The sequence below is a fragment of the Aotus nancymaae genome, unplaced genomic scaffold, assembly GCF_030222135.1.
Source record: "Aotus nancymaae isolate 86718 unplaced genomic scaffold, 86718_ANA_hifiasm-v0.15.2.pri h1tg000008l, whole genome shotgun sequence".
NCBI lineage: Eukaryota > Metazoa > Chordata > Mammalia > Primates > Aotidae > Aotus > Aotus nancymaae.
Window position 1 is genome coordinate 33,255,296 of NW_026988419.1, and position 27,532 is coordinate 33,282,827.

Sequence of the window (27,532 nt, forward strand, 5' to 3'; positions counted from 1 at the left end):
CACACAGATCTACAGTAAGAGTATTTAGGTTGTAATGAGACAACAGCACAAGCTACTGTCATGTACTCACCCAGCACAAGCTAGGGGTGGGTATACGACTTGTAAAAGTGCTGACACGATAGATTAGAAAGCTGGTTTTGAATCTTGACATTTTATAAATGCTAAATATTTGAGTTTTACTAAGGACTCTAATATTATATATATATATTTGTACGTGTGTGACTCAAGATTCCTTGATTATTTTCTATTCTCACATTTTATGATTCTTAGTTTTTCTAGCATCCATTGGAAAAAAATTAACTTCTTCAAATCTAAGCTGTTTCTCACTTTTTCTCTTTGTCTTCTTTAAAAATCTAATTCTGTGAGTATTTTTTGAATACTTATTATGTGATAAGCCATCAGACTTCCTGGAACTTGGAGACTAGAAGACGATTTGCACATTGACCAAATGATTGCATAAATATATGCTTATACATTCCATGTAAGTGGTATAAAATCATATGACAGGGAGACTTGACTTTATATGACTTTATCCACTGAGACCTGGATGGAGGATGAGTGAGAAGAGATGGATGGGAAGGGAAGGGAAAACATTTTGGCCACAGAGAACAGCATGAGTGAGGAGAGAGGCATGGATGATGAGGGAGGAGCTGGAGGTGATTAGGGAGGGAGGCAGAGGGTAGGCTTCTAGAGTACAAGAGGAAGCCCGAACTGGGCAGGGACCAGATCACACAGGGCCTACACAACTGTCCAAAGGATTTTTATTCTTAGGAGCATCCCTCAACTAACTTTTTGTTGAGAATTTTTTTTTTTTTTTTTAAGAGAGAGAGGCCAAGATGGGGAGAAAAACAAAAACAAAAAATCCTCCATCCAGCCCAGAAAGGTCATTAACACAATGTGTCCAACAACACACATTATCTGGCTCATTGTTACTAGCACACTGGAGTTATGCTTAAAGATTGTGTTACCCTTCCAATATAGCTCTTTTAAATAAAATCTAGCATTTATTTGAAGCCACTATGGCTTAGTTCATATTACAAAATTTCTTAATAATCACCATCATTATTACCACATCAGGCACACCTAAATAATATAATATAAATTATATTAACTACATTATTGTTACATTAGACAAAGGTTTTCAATCCACCTACACAGCTATGTAAACTGTTAAGACCCAGAATTATAGGATAAACATAAAATAATGGCTTTCTCTGCCTCCAATCTCTCCCCTGCAAAACACAATATTGTATTATGTTAAGGCAAAACACGAAATAAACCACTACTTGTAGAGATACTTCCTTTTTAGATGTTTATACTACTCTTGCCTATCCTCCTTCAAAAGAAAAAACAAAAACCATGGTCAGATGTACACAGAAAACATTATCTATCCGTGTCATTTTGTATATCCTAGCACTGACTGTATCTTTAGGAAACTGACAATGACTGAGTTTTGATATCAAATCTAACTGAATATCGTATACAATTCTGGAGGAAGGCACTTAATTAGGACAGGTATTCCAAGTTTTACAGAAAAAAGGGAAAAAATAGTTTCTGCTTATACTTGGGTATTACATATTAATGTTGAATTCTAGTAAATTTCTGGGCCAACCTCTGTTTCTGCTCTAATCACTTGGCTTGGGTAATATGGAGAGAGCAGCATTATTTATCAGCCTGCTATTTATAAATCCACTATGTTTATTTTCCTATGGAAATTCTCTGAGAAAGATGGAGAAATTGTGTGCACTCACATGTGCACATAAAAATAAAGGAAGCTCACTGTGTCACACTCATAATTCAGTGGTATCAAAAAGGGTTTAAGCATTTTAATCTAAAAAAAAAAGCCCTCATTATGAAGAGCTTTAATTGTAAGGTGTGGATGACCAAGGAAGAGTTATAGTGAGGTTGTGCTGAAAGGCTTGCCTTTGCAGTTGGAAACGAAGCTTCTGAGGACGGATGCTCCTGGAAGAGTGGATCAATCAATGCGTGACTAATGGTAGTTTGCATACGGAGAACTCATCAAATTCACGCCCTCAGTGGCTGTTTTGCAGAGGCTGTTTCTGGCGCAGCTTCATACACACAGCCTTTTACTTCATTGCCACAGCACAAGCTAACACGTAAGCCACTGTTTGAAGCTGCACTTGACTGCACCCCTAAAGGGCTCTCATGCCATAAGCAAAGTGGTCCCACCAGGTGGCCGCTGTTGGGTGACAGTCAAGATGGCTAGTTAGCGGTTCATTTAGCAACTGCTTTACCTTCCCAAAGTTACGTTCCCCTATTTTACTTCTACTAATTTCACTATGGTTTGGCAAAGTCAATGTGCTATCTAGAAATAGCACGATGTTTTGATGCTACCTCTTGAGCATTTTAATCATGATCCTCTCCTCTCTCTGGGCCTTCCCTATATGGCTGTGCAGGCTCTGCCCCACTGTGCCTCAAGCCTGCCCTGCTGGCCTTTGCATGCACTAACTGGGCAGTGAGGCAGTGTGACTTTCATGGATGTTGTCTGGTTTCAGTTTCCCAAACCAACTTACCTCCCCTGTACCTGAGCTGTCTGATTAAGAGCTGTTAACGGTTTTCCTCATTCATACTGTGCATCTTTTGAGCCTGTGATGACCCTTAGAAATTCTTCTTGGCTTCCTGATGAGTCACTTAAACTATGTCTGAGTTTTAAAAGTGGCTCTGACCAAAGTTTTCAGTCCACCCACACAGCTGTGTGATCAGCAAAGACCCGGCATTATCAAATAAACATAAAATAACTGCTTTCTCTGCTTCCATTCTCTCCCCTGCAATTCAGTCCCAGGCTGCTGTTCTTCCCTGAAGTATATTCGTGACGATTTTACCCTCTTCCCTAAGAACTTAAGAATAAATTTAAATATCTGCAACCTGGCATTCAAGGCCAGCAACAATTGGGCTCTAACTTGCTTTCTAAATGTCTCTGACTTTACCCATTCACAGACAAGCTCCGCATGCCCAGTTTTGAACCCCCACCCCCGGCTGGGCTTTTCCAAGATGTGTCTGAATTTCACATTCCAGGTGAAATGCCATGTGTCCCATGAAATTCTTCATCCTCCCTGCCAGAGGTCATCTTTGCCTCAACCCCTATAGCCCTTGGTCAGCAAGAGTCTTTTAACACTTAGCCCCTTTTCCTTTATAGCTCAAGTATTTGTGTATGTGTCGTGTGTCCCAGATGGTAGGCAACATGAGGGCAGAATCCTCATCTTGGTCATTTTTGGATAATCACCATGTCCATTCACAAGCGACTAATATGGTGCATGTAGTAGGTATTTAATACATATTTGTTGAGTGAGAGAATGCCAACTTGTGCTATACCAGGTGGCTGCTCTGAGTCAATGGAAGACTCGATCAGCATGTGTGAACCATTCCAGCACTCAGCATCTGCCACCCATGGTAACAGTGGGCAGGTCTCATTTGACTGATGTCATTAAGAATTATATGGGTAGGGAGAACATATATATGTTCTTTAAATTTCAGTAACAGAGACTGGAGGAATATTTATGAGACTTCAACATTCTTACAATTTTACTTCTGTAGAATAAGGTACTCATGGTATTTTGTGGAGTTTTTAAAATATGAAAAGGCACAGTAACTGCCTGTCTATCCTTCCAAGGCTCAGCTCAGCAGACAGACATTGGCTGAGCCCCCATTACATGACAGGCACTGAGGATACAAAACCAGACATAGTTCCACTGTAAGGAGGCACAGTCTAGCAGTGGAGCCAGAAATGTCTACAATAAAAGTAGGTAATAAGTGCTGTACTGTCTTTATGAACAGGGTACTGTGGTGCTACAGAGAAGGAATTAAGTTTGCCCAAGTAAGGGAGAGTACTTCATAGAGAGCCAAATGTCATGGAAGGAGTGCTGGAATTAGATAGACCTATGTTCTAATCTTGGCTCTGCTACATGCTAGCTCTATGACCTTGGGTGTACTACTTACATTTTTGAAACTTGGTTCTGTAGCTGTAAAATGAGGGTATTATCTTCTAGAGCTTATGTAAAAATGAAAAGAGATGATGCCTGTAAAGCGTTTCATGTAGAATTTGGCATATATTAGCTACTCAATAAATTTTAAAAAGAAAAAAGTGGGAGCATTTGCATTGAGCCACAAAGGAGAGGGGTCTCTCCAGGTATGGCTTTGAAGTAGAAGGACCATGTGGCTTGAATGTTGGTCAAGATGTACTGTCTACTCTTCTTCTTAGAGAACCTCCTTCCTCCACAGACTTGCTAAGGGGTCAGTGGACCCAAGAGTCTGTCCCCGCTTTTCCCCTCTCTATGGTGTGACTAGTATGATAAGAAAGTCTATCTTTAGGGTGGTTAACGTGGTTTTGTACCCTTCTTCTTCTTTCATTTAATTATTTACTAAATGTCTACTATGATCAGGCACTGCGCTAGTGGCTGGATACAGCAGTAACAAAACAGATACGGCCACTGCCAAAACTAGAGAGGGAAATGGATATAAACATAGAAATAAAAAATATATCACTGCAACTTGTGCTAAGTGAGTGCTGTGAAGGAAGTAATCAGAATGTAGTAACAATGAATTACAGTGGTCAGGAAGTGGCCTGGCTAGAAAAGACAAAGTGAGTCAATCAGACCCTCTGCCTTAAAGGTCTGAGCTAAACAATGCAAAGGGAGAGAAGCTGGAGTGTAGATGAAGGAGGCTGGATTTGCAGCTGCCTCACTTTCTCTCTTTCCTGCCTCTTAACTTTTCCTGAAGTCTCATGAAACGTTGCCAGACCTTTATAATAATAACCTCCTTTTTTTGTACTTGTGCTAGTTTGAGAAGGTTTCATTTTCTAGAGCAAGTATGGTGTGCCTGGAGGCAACATTAATAGCCAGGGCTGGAATAAAAATAATAAAGCTAAATAATTAATCTGATTGGCCAAGGTGAGAAAAGGAAGATTTTAAAGATAAGTCCCATTAGAATGTACATGGCAGCTGGGAGAAGAGAGGCCTCAGAGCTTTGCTCACACACTTCTTTCAGCACTAACGTTGCCACTATTATTTACTCATGTGACTCTTATTCTGCTGAGTGACAAGAAGCATATCTTTATATCCACAGGGTCTAGAACAATAGTTGGCATTCAGTAGATGATTCATAAATGTTTGTTGAATGGATGAATGACTCAATGAATAAAAGGAAGCAGGGAGTCTAGTAAGATGGTTATTGACATATTCCAGTTTTACTTATCCATTTTTAAGTGCATCTCTAATTAAGAATTAAGTATTATACACTATTAAAAAGCTTAATGGATTCAAGCCCAAAATGTATGGAGTGCCTCCTAGGTGCCAGGCACAGCATATGGCTGGCTCCTTCCTTGAGAAGCTTGCAATCTTGGAGGTGAGCTTAACCTTATCCCCTACGATAAGGACAGCAATCAAACAGCCAGCAACCTCTTCCTCACACCAATGGGAACTGGAGTTATTTATGGGTTTGCCATTCCTGCAACTTTGAAAGGAATTTTATAATCAGCTTTGGTCACATTTCTCAAATGCTAAGCCATTCAGAGATGCCTTAAAAACAGCTCATCTGTGTACGCTTTGCTTTACTTGCTGGGCCACTAATATTATCTACACAGTAATGTAGGCAGTTTTCCTATGAATCTTCTTGGGGAAGAAAATACTCTTTGCAGACCAGTACCTTTACATCATGGATAATTCCATAATTTAATTGCCTTTTCTAACATCTACTTCCTGCCAGCAAAAAATCTGCATGAGGTGTTGCCATGTTCTACTTGGCTGACTTTTGGGGAATTAACACCAGGGGTATAAATCAAAATTAACTTTTTTTTTTTTTTTTTTTTTTGGCAGGAAACCAGGAGGAAAAAAAATAATACAGATTTAAAGATGGGAAAAAATGCAGTTTTTATAGAATCATGGTAAGTAAAAGTAGAAAGGATCTTAGAGACAGTCTAGTTGCGGCTTCTCGAACTTTAAAATACATTCTAATCACCTGGGGATCTAACTGGGATGAAGTTTCTGATTCAGAGGCTTAGGGTGGGACCTGAATTCTACATTTCTAATAAGCTCCCAGCTGATATCTGCGTGTCCAGGGATGTGGTGGACAGAATAATGCCCCACCCCCAAAGACAACCAGGGCCTTCTCCCCTGGAACCTGTGAACATGTTAGGTTACATGGCAAATGGAGTTTGCAGATGGAATTGAGGTTGCTAATTAGCTGACCTTCAAATGGGGAGATCATCCTGGATTCTCTCAGTGGGTCCAGTATAATCACAAGGGTCCTTATAATTTGATGGAGATGGAAGAGAGTCAGTGTGACAGTGATGCAATGAGAGAAAGGCTTGGCCAGCCTCTCCGGGTTTGAAGATGAAAGGGGGCCACTAACCAAGGAATGCAGGCAGCTTCTAACAGCTAAAAAAGGCAAGGAAGAGTATTCTTTCTATGGCTCAAGAACTGATACCTTGATTTCAGTCCAATGAGATGCATTTGGACTTCTGACCTCCAGAACTCTAAAATAATCAACATGGATTGTTTTAAGCCACTGAAGTTATGGCAGTTTGTTACAGCAGCAACTAGAAATGAAGGCAATGGACCACACTCTGAGAAACAAAGGACTGCTCTTCACTTCCTCCCTCCTTATAAGGAGATGTCTTTTCCTATCCCACCAACTATCACCTTTTAAAAAAATATACCTTCCAGATGGCAACCCTCTCCCCAAAGGTTTGGGGAAATTCTAGCCATTCACTCATTCAAGCCACATTCTGTGAGGGAAAGTGAAATGAATCTGACACATCTTTGCATCCAACAAGCTGACAAAACAGCAGAGAAAATAAAGCAAAGTCATAAGTAACCAGCACATCGTTCTGGTAACAACATCCTCTCTGAATCTCACCTGCTCTCTATTCTTTGTTTCATTAACCCAGACAGGTTCCCCTATCTTTCACCTGGACTCTGGAAAAGGCCTCCCAATGGGATTCTCCAGCTTGGTTTCTCCTCTCTCCAATCATCTTTAAACAGTCATTGCACAATTAAGCTCCCCAAAGGGCTTGAGCATGTTTACTGATGGAGGGAAGGAGATGGCAGTGAGACAGAATTAGAAAAGGGGAAGACAGGAGATAAATCATGAAACAAGCTCCTACAGAAAATAAGAGAAACATCATCAAAACCTATGTGGAATGGAAGGGAGGTTCTTCTCTGTTTTTCTAAAAATCCATAGATAGGAAGAGTGAAGACACAATAAAAATTTCAGATTGTGAAGGGGGAAATTTATGGAAACCTTTCCTTGCATGAGAGTTTTAGAATTCGCTTTGGGGCTTAAAAAGTGGAGAAAGATTTAGAGCCGCCCTCATGCGAATGAGATAGGAAATGACCTTGATGAATGACGGAATGCCGAGCAGGCCTGCAGGTCCATGGTGTTGGACTGCACAGATCTGTTATGGTGCCGATTGGCATGGCTTTCCCAGCAATTCTCAACAAGCCAGAAGCAGGAACAGAGAAAAGGAATGACCCATGGTTACGAACTATAAGAAATGTAATGGCAGATTTTAGGGCTCAGAAACACAGGGGCTGAGTATCACTAAGGTGGTTGAAGAAGGCATCTGTAGTCTCTGAAGAGGGGAGGATGAATTGGAGGACTAGAGAGAGGCTAAGGGATGAGAAGAACAGATGTTAAAGAGAGTTAGAAGATGAGAGAGGTCAAGGATAAGGACATGATCAGAGAAGGGATGTAAGACATTGCCAGTCTGTGGTCCCAGTGTGCTTCCTGGTGTGTAAATATAACCCCTTTTCTACAGTCCAGCCCTTTGTTTTTAAAAAGAACTAAAGTATTCTCCACAATTCCATCTTTATGGAGTAAACATACTCTTCTGCAACTTCCCATAAGCTGTGCTTTCCAAGTTTTTACTATCTGATTAAGATTTTCTGAGCATATCCTGTTAATATATGACACTATAAGAGAAGCACACTGCTCCAGAAGTGGTTGAGTTAGAGCAGAGGACTGAGACTTGCACCTACCTTGGCTGGGTCCCGTTTATCCATTAAAGGAGTCTAAGGTGGCATCAGCAATTTTAGGAGCCACATTAATCACTAGGTGAAATGTAGGTTACTCAAACTCTCCTTACATTGAGTTTGAGACAAGTGTCCCCTGGCCTTTACTTGTGCAATGACTAGAATGCAAAGGTAGGATTCTATGTTCATCTTTCTTAAACGTCAGTATGTAGGTTCTGACTCATGATTCCAGCCAGCTGTTATCTTTTGGAAACTTGAATTCTGCCCCATCATAAACAGGAATGTTTCAGCCATTCCTTCCAATTTTGTATCATTTTAAAAATTAGTTGGTATCTTCTATAATTTAGATTTGTTGATTTGAATTTTGTATAGGCCGTGACCAAATATAAAGGCCACAGTATTACCACAAAAACTTTCTTCAAAGTTGAAATTAATCTTTTAATCCATGTTTACTTGTTCATTCATTCCTTCAGTCAGTCATCAGACTCAGAAGCTGAACTGCAGCAGTGACAGGTCCATTGGGGTTTATAGTATAGGAGGGCAAATGTTTGATGAATGTTACAGAAGAAGAAGTAAGGATGTTCTAGCATCTGTAACAGGAAACCTGTCCTAGTCTAGAGAGTAAGGGAAGCCCCCTCGAGGGATTGAAGTTAGCTTAAAATGAGAATGATGGGTTAGTAGCACTATAGTTAGGCAAAGGAAATGGGAGGGAAGGTGGAGCACTCCAGGAAGAGGGCAAAACGTCTCTGAACAGATAGGACTGAGTGACTGGAAGATGCTCAAAGGAATGAAGGTCAAGGACTGCTGGAACATTAAGTATGAAAAGGGAGGGGGGACTGTGGATGACCCTGGAGAAAAAAGGAATGAGGCAAAAGTGGGCAAGGCCCTGCAGACCTTATTATAATTTTGAGGTTTATTCTAAGGGCAAGCCATTGAAGGGTTTTACTCAGGAGAGGAACTTGTATATTAAATGTCATTCCAGTTTCTTTGTAAATGTGTTGGAGGAGATGAAATGAATGCCTGTTAGGATTCCAACCATATCCAGGGGAGAGAAAATGGACCAAGATGGGGCAGTGTAGAAAAAGACTCACACATTTCTTAGGAGGAAGCAATTGATTTGTGTCTAACTAGATGCAGAGAATGAGGAAGATGAAGGAATTTGGGTGACTCCTTGGTTTCTGGCTCAACTGTCTATGTGGTGGGGTCATTTCCTAAGAAGGGACCAGTGGTGGTAGCTTTACTCTTTCAGGAGCCTGTGAGGCATCCACGTCCAGATATGTAAGGCAGCTGAATCTGTAAATCTGGAGCTCCAGGAAAGAACTGAGCTAGGGACAGAGAGTTTGGCACCATCAGCATCAAACTGAGTCTCAACCCTGGCTGCAAACTGGAATTACGTGATAAATTTTCAAAATATAGCTATACCTGAGCCCCACTCCAGATAATCAAATCTGGGACTTGGCATTCCTTAAAGAAAAAAAAAAAAGTTTTCCCTAGGACTCTAATATCCATCCAGAATTGAGAACCATGAGTGAGAGATAATGAAAGTCATAAACAGGTGAGGGATAGTGGATGAGGCAAAGGAGAGAAAGTGGCACAGAACAGATCTCTTTTTGGGTATAACTGTTCACCTGTCAACTCTTACCTGAGTGTGCTAACTACTCATCCATACCTCTCCATTGTTTATATAATATTATAACGTCAAAAATAGCAGTTCTAGTTTAGAACAGTTTTACTTTCTGTAAAGCAAAACTCTTCAGGAGGGCACTCTCTGTAAGAGGGTATCCCAGGTATCCACTGTTGCATAACAAGTGTCTAAAACTTTGTGGCTCAGAACAACAATCTATTTTTCACTATTTCTGTGGCCTAGGAATTTGGGAGGAATTTGGCTAAGTGGTGTGCCTCCAGGTCTCTCATGGAGACGGATGGTGGGGGAGAGGGACGCTAGTGCAGATGGAGTGTGTCTGAGCTTCTCTCTCTTTGTGCAGTCTCAAGGTTTCTCCAAGTGGTCTGTGTTGATGGGCTAGTCTGGGCTTCCTTGCAGCACGGCAGAACAGTCAGACTGTTTACGTGTGGCAGCCCAGAGAGCCACTGCAATATCCTGCCTGGTGAAGAAGCAGCAGAATCACCTGGTTTTGGAAGTCTTTTCCTTCTTACTATACTGGTCAACCAGCTACAAAAGTCTGCCCAGTTTTAAGGCGAGAGGCAGGCTCCACCTTTTAATGTGGGAAGATAGTATTGTATTCTCTTTGAAAAATACAGTTGGCTTCAAATAGTTAAAGATAATGAAATCGACAACCCAGATTTCTTTTTACTGATTATTCATCTATACTTTGTCAAGTTACTGAACATTTGGGGGGGGGGAAGCAAATTTATTTAACAGTTATAATGATACTAAATGAAATTGATACTTTGTGTTAGATACAACTTCTTTAATTCCTAGAAATGAGCTGATGACTTATAGAGTAAGAGATACTCAAATGGACTTCTCTCCTATCTAAAGAAATAGTAAAATTGGAGACTGATTTGAGTAATAATAAAACTGTGGTCTCCCATACGCATACACAAAAGTAAAATTAAAATGAAATAAAGTGTCTTAAATCTTTCAATTTAGTCCATGATCAACTTTTTACATCAGAATTTTGATTTTTAATTTGACACTGGAAGGTATAATTATCAAATCATTGTTAGTAACAGTCTCTCTGATCTACATTTAAACAAGCAATGAGCTTAATATGTATCTCATTTCACCCATTTAGCTAGCATATATTCAGTATGTATCTACAGGTTTTCTACAATTGCTCTTGATTATTCTCAGATTTTCCCAGAACTACCAGTTAGACTTGCACATAATTTTAGGGTACACCGAGTCCTTGAGTCCATTGGAAGTCTGTTTTTAGCCAGCTGGTTATGCCTACATGGTATTAGGACTTAGGTAAATATTCTGTCTGGCCATTATCACTGATAAATTCTATATTTATTTATTACTGAGGACAAAAAAATGTTATCTTCACAAGGTATTTTGGTTTTGGTATTTTAATCAGAGTAGAAAACCAAGACACTTTAATCTTCTGCTTCTAACTTAGAATATTCAGTAAAATCTTTCTTCTCATTTTCTTTGCAATTTAAAGTCTCCATGGGGCTGGGGCGGCGGGGGGAGATGGTGATTATTGACATTCACTCTCCCCGAGGGATTTTTTTTTTCTGCTCATTCACTTTTCAGATAAAGAGTACCATAAAGGTGTAAGTCACTGTTACCCTTTAATCAATACCAGAATAAAGGAGTTAATTACCTTTTAGTCAATACCAGAATAAGGGAGTTGGGTTAATCTCTAAATTATATTAACCTTGGATATTTCTTCAATGTGGTGTAGAAGATTTAAACACCATGGAAACTAGAAGCACACTTTCTCTTTTTGAGGGGATTTTATTTGTTCACCCACATACCATTTTTTATTTGAACAGGTTTGATCAATTAAAAAAGAACATGATGATATGAACACAAGTCAAAATTATCATCTAATTGGCCAGATCTTGTTTTCTTAATGATTTTATGAGTTTGTTTGCTTTTCCTCTAAAGGCAGTAAAAAAGAATTTAAACTAGTTTGTGCATTCAGCCTTTGCCAAATTCCTAAAATTAAAATTTGAGTCAATAAAAATTTTAAAAACCACAATTGTCCATCAGCAGATGAGTAAAGACAATGTGGTGGATATACATAGTAGAATATGATTTAGCCTTAAAAAAGGAAACCCTGCAATGTGCAACAACATGACAACACTGATGAATCTTGAGGATGCTATGTGAAGTGGAATCAGCCAGGCACAGGACAAATACTGCATGACTCCCCTCATACGAGGCATGTAAAACAGTCAAACCCACAGAAGTAAGGAGTGGGATGGTGGTTTCCAGGGCCTGGAAGGAGGAGGAAATGAAGAATTGCTATTCAATGGGTATAAAATTTCAGTTACGCAAGATGAGTAAGCTCTAGAGGCACTGTGCCTATGGCTAACAACACTGTATTGTACATTTAAAAACACAATCAGAGGGTAAACTTCATGTTAAATGTGCTTAGCATAATATTTTTAAAAAAGAAAGAAAAACATTAAGTTATATAATTGATCCTAAATCATCATTTCAATATATTTTTGAAAATTACCTTAAAGGATTGAAAAGCAGAGTTCTGAAACATTCCTAAGACAAGAGGGCATCAGGAATTTTATGCCAGTGAACCAGACATGGACCTTAAAGATGGTTTAATCAGGTTCCTTTATTTTACAAGAAACTGAGGTACTGAGAGGTTATGTGCTAAGTTCAACCTGAGGCAGCCAACTTGTATCAGGACTCAGGCTGGTGCCCATGTTCTTTGATCCGCAGCCCAGTCTCCCTTTTGGTCTTTCACGGTGCTGGTGTGTAGGAGGTGGGAAAGACCCTGCGTTCATCCAACGATAGAGCAGCCAAAGATTTTGGAGTTCATCTACATTAACTCCCATACTTTGGCAGATTAAAACATTGAAGCCAAGAGAATTAATACAATGTGTACACATTATACACAAAGGACACAGTTCTTCAGTATAATGATGCCCCTTTGTTACCTTACATGTAGTTTGAAACAAAGTATACTTTTAAGGGAAAGTAAGATTACTGAATCATTGTTTACCCTAAAAGTCAAGAAGACTCCCCATACTAGTGACAGTATGGCTAGGTTTGCTAAAGGATGGGAAATCTAGAGTTTGCATTTTAATTTACAAATTACTTTAGCATGATGGTTCTCAAACTTTTAATCTTTTCAATAAACATAAAAATCTCAGGCTTTTCTCATATAATTGAATTCCAAAATAGGTATTCCAATTTCCTTTTTAAATACGTGTGTGTGTGTGTGTATTTTGCTACACTCTGAAGTATTGTGGCAGCTACGGAAATCATCACAGTTGACTGACAGCCTAGCTGCCACTCCTCTGGGTCCCCCAGTGCATTTGCACCCCAGCCACACTCCCCCCAGGAGGCTGCTAGTTAACAGCTGAGGAGGCTGGGGACTAGTGAAAGCTCATCACTGAACATTCCTCCAGTGGGCAACGTTGGCCTAAATACTCCTCATCAGCCTGCCGAAATTCAATACTGCATTCTAAGTTTGAGACATTCTCTGCTCAATTTTCCTTTCTTCTCCCTCTTCTTTTAAAGCTATCAGATTTGCTTGGAAGTCTAAAGTCTCTCCCTGTCTGCTCTGGCTGCCTACTCTCTTCCCCATCTTTTCTAATCCCATCTCATCTTAGCATCTGCCTCTTGGAGGAATCAAAAGAACATGAATATGTGGGTTTTTTTCCCCTAATTATACCTATCTTTTCCCCCACTGACACTGTAATACTTGGCTTAGACCCAGGATGCATGTCTCACTTCCTTCTTCCTCCCCATGAGTTGAGAATTACCATTTGACAATAGTGGCTAAATTATTTAACATTGATTAATTAGCCAATATATGGGGGACACAAAGCCTATGTATTATTATAGGAGCTATTAAGTACACAGATAAATGAAAAGTCCATTAGGAGCTTATAATCAAGTTAAAAAGCAATGACTTACAGAGAAAAAAGTGGTTTTAATAATAATACAAGCAATACACTTTCAAGGGCTGAATCTATGCATCTATCTTTTGGTCTGTTTATCTGTCTAATCTATCTGAACAGATTTCCAGTGTGCAAGGTTAGGGCAGAAGAAACCATTGTTACAGCCTTCTAACATTGTCATTTTTTTATCTGTAAAAATTGAATAATTTAATACAAAGGATCATGGTGAGCAATAACTAGAATGTTGGTAAAGTACCTATAAATCCCACAGGATTTTACTTTTTCCTACTGCCAAAGGGTTTCATTTTTGACATGCTCTTGTATTCTTTAGCATTAACCATCTATCTTATATATACCTCTCAGCTGCAGTGCACAGGGGCTACCAGGAAAGACTGGAAGGAGTGGGGGGTGGGGAGGCAGGGGAAGCAGGAGAGAAACACTGTGAATTCCAATCATGTAGCCTGGAAAAAGCAATGCGATGCTAATCCTACAATAGTAAATTTCTTCTTATCCCCTGAAACTGATGCTGACATTTCCATTTATTCATTCAGTTCCTTTAGATTCCTTGTCAAATCTCTTCTGGTTGCCAAGCAACAGTAACAGCAGTTCTGTACATAAGCATTAGGCAACAACGATTGTCAATGTTTCTCCTTTTTGTGAACGGGAAATTTAATGACCCTTTCCTATGAGAAAATGATGACAAGAACCCGATCCATGGTGAAATCTGAAAGCTGTGTGGCTTGTGTTCTTGTTTGAATCTAAGGGTTGGACTAAATTGACTTCAACACTCCTGCAAAATTTGCCCCAAAGCTTGCATGGTTTGCACTTTCGAAACAACTACATAGCATTAAAACTTGTCTCAAATATCATGAAATAGTTATGTATTAAATGGAGTTCATATTTTAAAGATGCATAATGATGAGTTTCTTCTATATTCTCTCTGAACCTGCTAAAATCTCTTCGATCAAATGCTTGGGTTTTTCTGACCATACTCCACCCCACATAAAGATCTGAACTATACTTCACTACTTTGTAAAATGCTGATCAGGAGAGTTACAAGAAAAAATAATAAAATAGTATATATTTATTCAAAAATAATTAAACATATGCTCATCTGTTGGGGACAGACACCAGGGCACACAGACATAAACACTTTGTATTTCCATCATCTGCAGAGACTTTGAAGATGTCACCTCTCTGGACGAGAGACTCTTCTCCTTTTTCCTATTCTTCTTTTTTTATTTTAATGATTCTATACAATTATTGTTTATAATCCAATTTACTTCTATAACTTTAACAGCTCTAAAATTCACAGTGAGGTGGCACAGCTCAGCAATGACATTATAGATAGAGCTGTTCCCCATTTCCATATTGTCATACTGTCTAATCTCACTTATATTTTGTAGGCTCACCAATAGCTATAAAAATTTGAAAAAGTCAAGTCCACTTTTATGTTCTTTTTCTCATTTGGTCTTTTTAATTTTTCTAATCTTGGTTCTATAGGAATTTATATTTTGAGTTTCAAACAAAAATGTTAATTCTAGAGCTCCTTTTTCATTTTCTAACTGTGAAATAAACAGATAAGCTCCCCCAGATTCTTTCTAGTTCATATTGTTAAGAGCTCATAAAGCAGCTCTGCATTTATTATTGTACTTCATGACTTTGTGAGGTAAATTTTGTTATCATGTCCAATTTACAGATTAGGAAATTGAGGCCCAGAAAAGTTAAGTGACTTATTTCAGGGTGCTCACCTAATAATCTCTGATTTCTGTCCCCAAACTCCACACTTTTTCCATAGCCTTACCTTGTTGGAGATCATTTCCCAAGTGTACTGGGTCTTCTAGCATGGCTTAGGGATCACTCATTGCAATTGGTTATCAGTGCATACTTGGACACTTTGCAACTATTAACACCATTTACAGACAAAGATCCCCTTTACTTTACATCACCAAGTTTTATTGCTGAATTGTATTCTACTTAAACTGATTTATGGGAATCCATTAAAAATATCTGACTAAAATTTCTATTTTGTCTATACCAGTTCTAATAATCCTTTCTTATTCAGTTAAGAATTACATTTAAACATTTATAAATCTAATTTATCTTGGCACCCACATGTTTCACACAGAAATCATCTAATGGTGACTATTAGGCCCTACACTGAACTCATCTATACATTTCTACTGTTCAATTTCTTTAAAAATACATTACTTAAAAAAGAAGCTATTAAAAATGAGTATGTCCCAAATATAAGATCAGATTAGCCCAAAGATTTTGTTCTGTTATCTCAACAAAGTGAGATTTGGGGGATTTTTTTTTTCTCCCTTTATTTTATTTATTTCGTTCAGTGGAATATGACTGGTTACTCAGCAAAGGACCTCATCTGGTATTGTGAAGTCTACCTGAGACCACCTGTATTTGATGATTATGTAAACATACTACTTTTCTGAAGAACCACAGGTAGTCAACCTAAGTAACCCAAGTTTCTGTTTTTAGAAGCAATTTAAAACATGCTTTATTTAATAGCAAAAAGAGATGACATTTCCATTAAGCTACATTTCATTTTTCAAGAAGATTTGAGATTTTGCAAAATATTGTAAATGGGAAATGAAGTCTCTTAAGAACTTAACAATTCAAGCAGGCATGTTCATTCATTCATTATTCATTCATTTATCTAACTCTATCTGGGGGGTCAACTATATATCAAGCTCAAGAATAGTAATAGTAAGACTCATTCTCTGCTTCCAAGAAGCACACAGTCTCACATGGGGAGACAGAGCCACCACTAACAATTACACTTCCTGGAATAACAGCTGCAGTAAAGAATGCAGAGATCCCCATAGAAGTACAAGGCAGATAACAGAGGAAGGGCATTTCAGGCAGGGAAGGAGAAAGCAGAGAGTCGAGTCCCTGAGGAGGACATCCCAGAGAGAGGAAACAGCCTTTGCAAAGGAGGCAGACATGTTCAAGGTCAGGGTAGTGACTGAGAGATGCATGAAGATGTGGCAGTGGATGAAGGTGTGAAAGATGGACAGGGGTCCACTCATGCAGGGGATGTATGTCATGCGGAGGAGACCAGACTCTGATTGCGACTACATTTTCAATTTAAATCCTTATCGTTATAATCCAACAAGATAGAGACATTTTAAAACAAAACGGTTAAAATGAGTGCCAGTTGTAAGGTTCAGTTGTCTTGAATATTAAACCCGAAATGATTAGCTATCTGCTTCTTTGGACTAAAAGCTACATGAAGGCAGGAATCATTTCCTCACCAAAGCACCTACTCAAATTCATCCAATAGAGGACCCACTAGTGACAACTGATGAACTCATTTGATTCCAACACTTATTATGAAGTAGTTCATTTCCTGCAGTGCTTGACTAGATACTGCATCAAAAATGCTACATAGATGTTTCATCTGATCTCTACAAGCTTGTACTCTAAGACGTAACTGTTGTTATTATTCTTAATTTTCAGAATTAAAATGTCATTGCTCTGTGTGACAGACTGAGAAACAAACGAATCATAAAAAGGCCATAAAAGCTAATAACTAAAGACAGTAAGTATACTAAAATAAATCAATGTAAAATTATAAAGGAACAGAATTTTCAGTTGTTTATTATGATTTATTTTATTGAGTTGAGAAATCTATTAACCTTTTGACATGAGAAGATGGAATTCACTAAATGAGTTAGAGAAGCTCTACTTCCATTGTCATCACCCTCTTTCAAAATAGTGCCAACATTTTCATAAGTTACGGAAATGCAGTGGGAAAACACTATCTACTGTTAATTGACACGTGGACATCTGACATTGCTCATGAGGACTGGATGAATGTGGCGCTTAAGCCTTTGCATGGAGCATTCACACTGAACTTCTGTGATCTGTGTGCTGGCAGATCAGTCTGTTTTCCCTTACTGGCATGATGCCATCTCTGTTTTGAATTAGACACTCTAGTGTTGGCTGCTAAGCCTACTATATTGGTCTGTCCACCAGCCATGCTTTGCAGGGATCAATTGCTATGAGTCTGATTCTTCTAAGTAATTTTCCTTTCCATGATCCAACTTTAGGAGTTGTTCTATCTCAACAGATATTTGGAAAGAGGCCGCTGATCCTTGGTCAGCACCACGGCGCCCAACCCAGCTTCTTAAATTGGGGAACACATATTCTCACTTGAATATATGACTGTGAGTTCAGACATTATATGTAGAAGCCATGACATAAAAGGGGACATCTTGCTGCTATTTTTTACTCAATGGCCAATAAGTTTGTAAAGATATAGGAAAAAACAAACTCAGTTTCTCCTACTACTCTCACAACACAGAACACTTCTGGGGACCTCTGGTCACCTAAATGTGTGGGGTCTTCTCTCCACCAAGTAATCCTTCAGCAGTGGATTCTTCAGCAGACATCAGCTGGGTGTTCTCCCACTTAATTCTCCCAATGTTAACTCTGATGCCATCTACCTGAAGACAGCATCAGATACCACAGATTGAGAGCTCAGCTCCACAAGACCACCCTCCACTTCAGATACCAGCACAAGTACAGCTGGCCCTCCATGTCCACAGGTTCCATATCTGTGGATTCAACCAACAACAGACCAAAATATTTGGGGGAAAAAATGATAAAAAATATCAGGAGGGTACTGAGTACCTATGGCTTTTGCAACATCATAAAATCAAAAATCTTAAGTTAAACCATCATAAATCAGGAACTGCCTATAATTTGCTAGAGCAGCTCACAGAACTCAGGTAAACACATTTACTGGTTTACTGAAAAGGATATTATCAAGGTTACTGATGAACACAAGATAGAAGAGATGCACAGGGCAAGGTATGTGGGAAGGGGTTTGAAGCTTCCATTCCCTCTCTGGGTTCACCACCCCAAACCTTCAAGTGTTTTAGCTCAGTCCTTTTGGGTTTTTATGGGAGGCTTCATTACATAGGCATGACTGCTTACATCATTGGCCACTGGCGATCACTGGTAACCTTCAGCAGTTTTCCTCTCCTGCCAATTTGGTGGGTAGGACTGAAAATTCCAATGCTCTAATCACCTGGTTGGTTCCCTGGGCAACCAGTCCCCACTGGATGATATCCAAGAGGCCTTGGCCAAAAGTCAGCTCATTAGGATGCAAAAATATACTTATCATTTTGAAGATCCCAAGGACTTTAGGCATGGTATGTCTATTTCATAAGTATCACAAAGTTACAATGGTTTTATACTGAAATAATGTATGGAATATATTATGAAATACGATGGGTAAAAATTTTTCATCAAATTTTAAGACAACACATAATACTCCAAGGAAATTGTATGCTGGCAGAAATTGGTTTTGATCATGTACCCAGAGACTTGGGGTAACATATTAGTCCTTCTGTGACTTGGGGGCATTTTGATGGAAAGTGGAAAGGGCACAGGCTTTAGAACCAGACACAAGTGAGTCTGAATCCCCGTTCCTCCACATTTTTTGAGAGTTTGACTTTGACCAAGAAACAACCTTTCTCACCAAACAGAAAGGTTATTTAATATGAAGATTCATAAAATATGTAGCACAGTCACAGATGGAGCCAGGTGAGATTTTTAAACCATGTAAGATCAAGTCACACTCCTACTTAAAACCTTCCAACAGCTTCCTTTTGCCCTCTGAATAATGCCCTACATGGCAGTATCATGGGTTCCAAACCTTTTAGTACACAGACCCCCTCTGGCAGTCTGGTGAAGCCTGTGGGGTCCTTCTCAAAATAATGTTTTAAAATTCATGAAATAAACTACATGTGATTACAAAGGAAACTACTTATATTGAAATAGACTATTAATAAAAACCAAACATGCTACAGTAATATATGTACTTCTCTATTACCACACCAAATAACATTGTATAGTAACAGAATTCTATAACTACAGTAAGTTTGTAGCAGTGATGCACAAATAACATTTCAGGATATGTAATATGCACCAAATGTAATTGAATACGAAAATATCTGTGATTTTTAACTGTGAAAGTCACAGCCACTGCTGTTCTACTGTGGGTTTTTTTTTTTTTCCCTTTGCCTACATTCATGACTAGAGGAAATGGTAAATTTCATTTAGATGTTAGTGAAGATTAAAATGTATTTGTTCTCATCTTTGTTCATAGACCCATGGATTCTAACCACGGATCCCTTGGAAATCCACGAACCTGGATAGGGAGCCGGCATTCTAAGTGGTATTCTTTGACTTCATCTCCCATTATCAATCACCTCTGCCTACGATACTTGGACCACACTGACCACTTGCTCGTCAAACACATTCAACTTAGTCCACCTTAAGCATCTGCTTTGCTTTTCTCTCTGTCTGGAATTCTCTTTCCTCAGGTCTTTGTATGGTTGTTTCGTTCCCTATCTTTATCTCAATCCAATGTCACCTCCTCCAAAGGGCTTCCCTGACCACCCCATGTAGAGCAGCCACCTACCCTTGCCTCCCCCTTCATCACATCACCCTGCTGTTTTCTCTATAGTAGTTATCACTGCCTAAAACAATTGTGTTCATTTACATATTCTTGTGTTTATTCTCTGCTTCCTTTTCCCCAAATTTGAGCTCCATGGGAGCAGGAACTTCATCTACATGTTCAGTGCCATGCCCCAGGTATCTAGAGCAGTGTTTGGGTCTATTACACCTTTGCTAAGTGAAAGAAAAAGTAGTAAGGGCTCCACAGATGTATCCTCTCATCCTTCACTCTGTATTTTTGGTATGGTGAGGATATAAAGAGATGAAAGACAAACTCCTGCCCTCACATGGTTTACAGTCCAGAGAAGGCTGTGGGGTGACGCTGTGGAAGGTACACCAGCATTGTACTGGCTTGGGCTCCCGTCCAGGCTCTCCCACTTGCCTGTACAACCATGAGTAAATCAGTGCTAGGGCCTCAGTTCCTATGGGGTCAGTTAAATGGGCCGGACAAATTTATCTTCATGGTGTATGGTTTATGATCCTTAACAGCTAACAGTACAAGGCAGCACATGTGGCAAGTGAGGGATTCTGACCTTCAGTGGAGGATGCAGCACAGACTTAGAAAGAGCTCTGAAGTGGAATCAGTCTCCAACAAATCATGAGGAGTTGGAGGATTTTCAGAGTCATGAACTCTCAGGGTTGAAAGCAACTTCAAAGGCTGCCCAGCATGACCACTAGGTGATACACTGGATATCTCTCTCTGAGTCCATTTCTGAAGAGGTAATATAATACTCTTGCTCTTAGATGCAACCCGGCGTGGGGGTGAAGAGTATGAACTGTGGAATGGAACACTGCCTGGGTTCAAATCTCAGCTCTGTTGTTTACCAGCTATGTGAACTTAGCCAAATTACTTAACTTCTCTGTTTCTCAACTTCCACCTCTGTAAAACAGAAATAACACCAGTATCTTCTTTATGGGGTTAGGGTCAAGAGTAAGTGAAAAAAATGAGTGTAATATGCTTAACATGCTTTCTGTAAACATTACTTATGATTTTTTCTGCTAAACAGTTTGCTGGTGTGGCAAACTTATTACATATCCCCTGAAACCATTTTCCCTTTCTCCATTGTAATTGAGTTTTTACCGGCTAGGGATTAGTTTTTACCGGCATTACTCAGTTTGGAGTTTCTGTGAGCCAACATATAACTTGATCTTACCTTTTCCTTGACATTCACATGAGTATTGAGTTCAGCCATCTTGCTTCTAGTGGAATCAGCCCTATAAAGAAGGAAAAAAGATTAAGTTTTAAAACTGATTTCTCAATGTGTTATTTTTATGCTCTCTTCCAACACAGTAAACAACTTCATTCAGTCATAATCATAAATATCATTTTAGAACGTAAAAATACTTTCAAGCTAAGCATTTGCCTTAGATATGTTCTAAAAGCATGTTACAATAAGTCTAGAAGACAATGTAAAATCTTTTATTCATACTGTATTGACATGAAAAATGACAAAGACAGATGGGAATTTATCTAAACTGTGTTTCTTCCTATTATGTAAAAGAAAGGTCGTCAAAAATAGTGAGAAGGGAAACTGTACCTATTTTAACTAAGTATTATTATCACAATCTTCACTGTCTCAAAGCTTTTATCAGCTCCTAGGTAATCTAACAAACATTTATTGAATATAGCCCTCCTATATGTACATAACAATACCAAGCACTATAGGAAAAACAGGAGGAAATGATTCCAGGTTTAAATGTAAGTACCCACCCCCAACTTTTTCCTTTTTTTTTTTTTTTTTTAACTTTTCTCTCTATCTGGAATGCTCTAATTTCAGATCTTTTCAGGGTTCTTTCCTGTAGTGTTTTTTGTTGAGCCATTGTCTCAAAATCTTTTTTTTTTTTAATTTGTCTCAAAACAAACCTCAAAGAAAACCTGCCTGTCGCCCAGGCTGGAGTGCAGTAGCATGATCACAGTTCACTGCAGCCTCCACCTCCTCAACTCAAGCGATCCTGCCACCTCAGCCTCTCAAGTAGGTGGAACTGCAGGTATGCACCACCATATTTAGCTAATTTTTGTATTTTTTGTAAAGACAAGGGTCTCACTTTGTTGCCCAGGCTGGTCTCAAACTTCTGGGTTCAAGTGATCCTCCCACTTCGGCCTCCCAAAGCACTGGGATCATAGGTGTGAGCCACTGCACCTGTCCTCTGCAGTCTATCTTAGTTCAAGTGTCATCTCCTGCAAGAGGGCTTCCCTGGTCACCATATCTAAAGTTCCACCTCTCCTGCCTTACTCTCCAACAGAATACAACAGTTTTAAATTTGTTTTTTCACTTACCAACATATCATGAGCAACATTCCAGATCAATACATATGTACCTTCACCGTAATTTTTATTGTCCATAAGTTCATTATCTCTGTTTGCAAATGGACCCTTAAAACTGCCCATAATCCTTCTGTTTCTTTAAAATCTTTAGGTTTTCTGTCTTTGCTGTCCAACCTCTTTTGTGAAGTGGCCCCCTCTGAGAAGATCTGTATTCTGAAAATCAAGCTGTTGTGTTTTCTTTTCCCTTATCTGGTCAAAATCTTTCACCATTATAATGGAACACAGATCTTAAGTATTTAATAGATTCAATTTTTTTTGAAATAGAGAATAAATGACTTAAATGCACAAACAGATTGGTTCAGAAATTAGCAGCCAGTCAGGCCACGATATCAACATATACCACCTGTTTGCATGTCGAGTGCTTTTTGTCAATAAATAACCAATGTAACACTTTCTTATATTCTTTTTGTCTTTTGTTATAAGAGTGTCCCTATCTCCAGAGTAGATACATGCTACGGACTTGCAAAGAATCTCTGATTCCTCCCCACTATTTTCTTTTACACCTACATCTTAAATAAAGCATAAATTCAGATTCATTATCTTTCGCTGATTTTAGGATGAAAGTTTGGTAATACACAATGTTAACTCTATTACTATTCAAATTATTCTCAACTAGGAATCCACAGAGACAAATTATCAAATATTAGAAACAGTAAGACTTTTATAAGTTTCCAAATAATACTGCCACTGGCACATGCATTTGGACATGCTAGCAGGAGAGACCCTGCATACTTGCTTCCAGTAAAGCAGCGCTTTCCCAAATGCTCTGCAAAAGTGCCCAAACTATTGAAAACACCCTATAAATGGTAAGTTCTATATCCCCTTACTTGGTATACAGGATAATTGGTTGGTGCAAAAGTAATTGTGATTTTTGCCATTAAAAGTAAAGGCTAAGTCTGCAAATACTTTTGCACCAACCTAATAGCTGGCAAGTAACACTTGAATTTTATTTTCACTTATTCCTGCCCCTGAAAGTTACTCACTTGTAAAGGACAGGATTCTTTTCTGATTATTTCTCATAGTGAACATGAATGATGTGTGAAGTACAAAAACAAATAACTAGGTGTTTGTGTTTACAAGCCATGGGTAGAAAGTAAAGCCTTTGGTCAGGCAAGATAGTCTGTAATCATTATACTGGAAGATGTCTGGACGGCTGGTTTTCTTATTCAAATGAAAGTTTTGGCATTATGTAAACATACACTGTATGTAAATTTTACAGTGTGTGACAGTATGAATATACGCATGAGAGGAAGGTAGAGGTGGAGGAAAGGGAGAGAGGTATACCTAAGAACTATGAAGAACTAAATGATGACAGCTAAATTTGGTGCCATTAAAGATGAACCTGTGAGCCACAATGCCTTTCATTAGACCAGATCAGCTGACTCTTCTGGACACATCTGATTTTGGCATTACAGATATGAGAAATCTAATAGAAAAACCTTTTGTTTTTTTTTTTGCATTTGGGCTTTGATGTCTAGGATTTGGATGTGCAGCATTTTCTAAAGCTGAAATGTTATAATCCTCAGAGGAATCAGGGAGGAATTCCATTGAAGACAGAAAATTTATGAGATCTGAAGACACGTTGACAATGGATGGTAAACTATATTTATAACACACACACATACGCACACACACACACAAACACACACACCCCTCCTTGGCAATTCCTTTTCTCTTTGACCTCAAAGTCTAACTCAAGAAGACTCTTTGGGACTGATGCCAGTAAGATTAATTACAATTTTATTCAAATCATAATTTTAGTTTTTTGTGGAAGGAAAATACTGGCTGTAGGGGTAGAATAGGGCTATTTTAAGTTTCTCAGATGGGAAGATAAGTTAAAAATAATTATAGGGACCCATTCCTTGCCCATTTACTCTCAGTTATTTTTCCCATGTGGAAGGCTGCCTCTACAGGCTCTACCTTCCAGGTGGGTTCCAATACCCTCTCCACATCACAGCTTTCTGCCAGCTGGTGCATAAGAGAGACAGTGCGAAACTAGTTAAAGTGTTTTAATCTAAACAGACCATAAATTTAGTTTGCCTTAAAGAATTATAAGTTTAAGTGACTGGATAGTCAAGTTGGGTTCTACAGCTAAGGACAAACACTAGGGAAACAGTGAGACAGGCGAGGTTATTTTCAGTGCGTCCTGAAGGTTCTCATTGAGTGTCTGCACCTTCCAATTGGCACTAGTCCCTCCAGAATGTCCAGAAGCACACCTTGCACCTATATAACATTATGTGCTCATTACCTTTCCTGAGCTGACCCTCCCTGCTATGAAAATAAAACTGCGCTGGGTCCCTATTTTGAGATTATCCTTTCTGCTATGAACTATATCTGTCCAGTCAGCTTAATTTCATCTGAATCTTAATTGTTTAAAGTAGTCAAGGAACTTTTCAATATATTTTCACCTCATTCCACATGACAGGCCCAGGGTTTAGCAACGTGAAGCCCCAGCCCTCCAAGGTACAGACATCTAGGTTAGCCCAAGAAGCCTCTAATGCTGTGATTTTTAGGACTGACAGTGAGTAACAGATGTTTGGGGAAAACAGACCTTCCCTAACATCTTGGTCATCTGCTCGGTAGTGTATCACTGCAAAACATGACTGAATACTCATACTTTAACATATATCGACCATAAGAGCTTTTAAATCTACAAGAAAGGTACAGGGATCTTTGACTTCTTGAGAAGAACCTGGTTTCTCCTTGCTATTAATCATTTAAAATTGTTCTTGGAACAGACCAGTTACTGAGGGCTAACTATTCAAGTCCATGGATACATGTTCCATACATACTAATGAATCAACACAAAATTACGATACTCAGAAATATAAGTCCTGATATTGGTGCAACATTTCAACAGCTTATATATTGTTTTAAAACTTTTTACCCTAAAATTGCAATTTAGATTTCAGTAATATCATTACAAACATATATTGATGTCATCATCTAATTTTTATACATATCCTAAAGAAAACCAGAGATCAAGGAAATTGTTAAAACTTATTAGGGAAACATATTAGTCATAAAGAAAAGAATTTCACCATTTTAATACATCAGCTATAAATACTTTTCTACCATAAAATGTATAAACCACAAATATGGTTACCACCAATCACTTCAAAAACAGAATTATATTGAACTGAACTACTCATGAGCAAAGATCTTACGGAATATGCATTAACAGTAGCCAGAAAATCTATTAGCTTAGAACAAAGATAAACATTTTTTATGAATAAATTCAAATAATAGAAATTCTGGCAAATATGTTTGTCTCAGTATTTCCAACTGACATAATTCAAGGAAGTTTAATATGTATGACAGTCTGTAAAGTTTTTAAAATATATATTTATGTTTCTAATGCAATCATATAAAACATGCAAAGTTCTAACAATGTATTGAAATGTCAAATCACTTTCTGACTTGCTTATCTCCTTTCTCCCTCCTGTTTGATTGCATAATCAGCAATAAAGTTTCACTTTTGTTTCTCTGAAACCCATTATTGCTCTTAGGTTTACTTTCCTGTTCTCGGGTATTACATCACTTTGCTGGAACTGGATTTAGGAAACTATAGGAAATAGATAAGAAAAAATTTTAAGTAATGATTTTAACAAAATTTTCAAGGTTATTAATGCAAAATTTCCCATTATTTTCAAAAACATAAAAATCATGCTGCATATTTGGGGCCATTAATAGGGTATTTCATAAATTATCATAATGCATAATGTAAGCTGGAGGGGTTAGATAAATGCCAAATGTCATGACGATGGCTTAAAAAGGGAAAATGACCAAGTTGGTAGAGATTGGATCAACTTGACTTTCTGGCTAATCTTAGACTTAACCAGGGAGCTCTGAAAAAGTGAGGTTTCTGGGCCCCAAGGTCAGTTGGGGAAGTTGTGATGGAAAACAGCAACTCCCAGGTCATTTTCATGCAAAGCCAAATTTGAATGTGGCTAGTCTAAAGTGGAGTGTGTTGGAAGGGTTTAATACAGGCCAAATTTCAAAGACTGAGTACAAAAAAAAGGAATATAAGCTGTCTCATTGATACGTTTTATATCGATTATATGTTGAAATAATAGTATTTGACAGACTGGATTAAATAAAATACAGTTTTAAAATTAATTTCATCTACTTCTTTTCACTTTTTCAATGTGACTGCTAGAAAATGTACGATTGCATGTGTGGCTTATGTTATATTTCTATTGGAGAGTGCTGTCGTAGAGCAGAGGTTCTTAAAGTGTTGTTCCCAGATGAGCAGCATCAGCATCACCTGGGAACTTGTTAAAGATGCAAATACTCTGCTCCTTACCAGACAGAAAGAGAAGCTCTAGAGGGCAGGGGCAGCACAGCAATCAGTGCTTAACAAGCCCCGCAGGGTATTCACATGCACACTAGCAAAACCTTGAGAACCACTAAGTCTCTATCCCGGAACATAAAGAAAGAGCCTCTTCCTTGATCCCAAACACTACACACAAAAAACAGATTTTCATGGAAGCCTAGAGAGATAAGGGGAAGGCCAATTTCCTATATATTTTACTTCATTAAGGAATAATCTTTTCACAAATATATTATTTAATAATAATCAGCACAGTTCCGGAGAACTTAAAATGTACCAGACACTCTGCTAAGTGCTTGATGTACATTTTTTTTTTCATTTTACCATCACAACCCTATGAGTAGAAATTAAGATTATCCCCATTTTACATATGTGGAAACTGAGGCACAAGGAGATCTAACTGCTCAAAGTCCCACAGTAAGCGTCAGGGCCAGGACTCATACCTAAGGCAGTCCAACTTAGCAGCCCACAGCCATTGGGCTAATAGCACCTCAAAACCATCATAAACGAGTCACAGAGCTCACTGTCTATGAACTGCAGTAAGAACTCCGCCAGGAGAATAAAACCATCCTTGGACCTGCCTTCTCAGGCCAGACAAGCCCATGATACATGCCTTGTGCATGTGCAGGATGCATAAACTGCAGCATGGAACCACTCCACTCACATAGAAAGGGGCACAAATAAACTTGTTTTAAAGAAATGGCTATTTTTGGCTGGGTGTGATGTCTCACGCCTGTAATCCCAGCACTTTGGGAGGCTGAGGAGGGCGGATCACCTGAGGTCAGGAATTCTAGACCAGCCTGACTAGTATGACAAAATTCCGTCTCTACTAAAAATACA

General features: G+C 38.7%; 1 protein-coding gene across 6 annotated transcripts in view; it reads right to left on the reverse strand.

Moving 5' to 3' along the window:
• Positions 1 to 27,532, reverse strand: part of SPATS2L (spermatogenesis associated serine rich 2 like) — a 169,226-nt gene that overhangs the window by 66,097 nt on the left and 75,597 nt on the right. For all 6 annotated transcript variants that reach the window (XM_012473236.2, XM_021670697.2, XM_021670699.2 and 3 more), the window contains one exon: positions 21,188 to 21,248. In XM_012473236.2, the coding sequence (XP_012328659.2) occupies positions 21,188 to 21,226 (39 nt within the window). In that variant the 5' untranslated portion in view covers positions 21,227 to 21,248. The remainder of the gene's footprint in view (positions 1 to 21,187; positions 21,249 to 27,532) is intronic.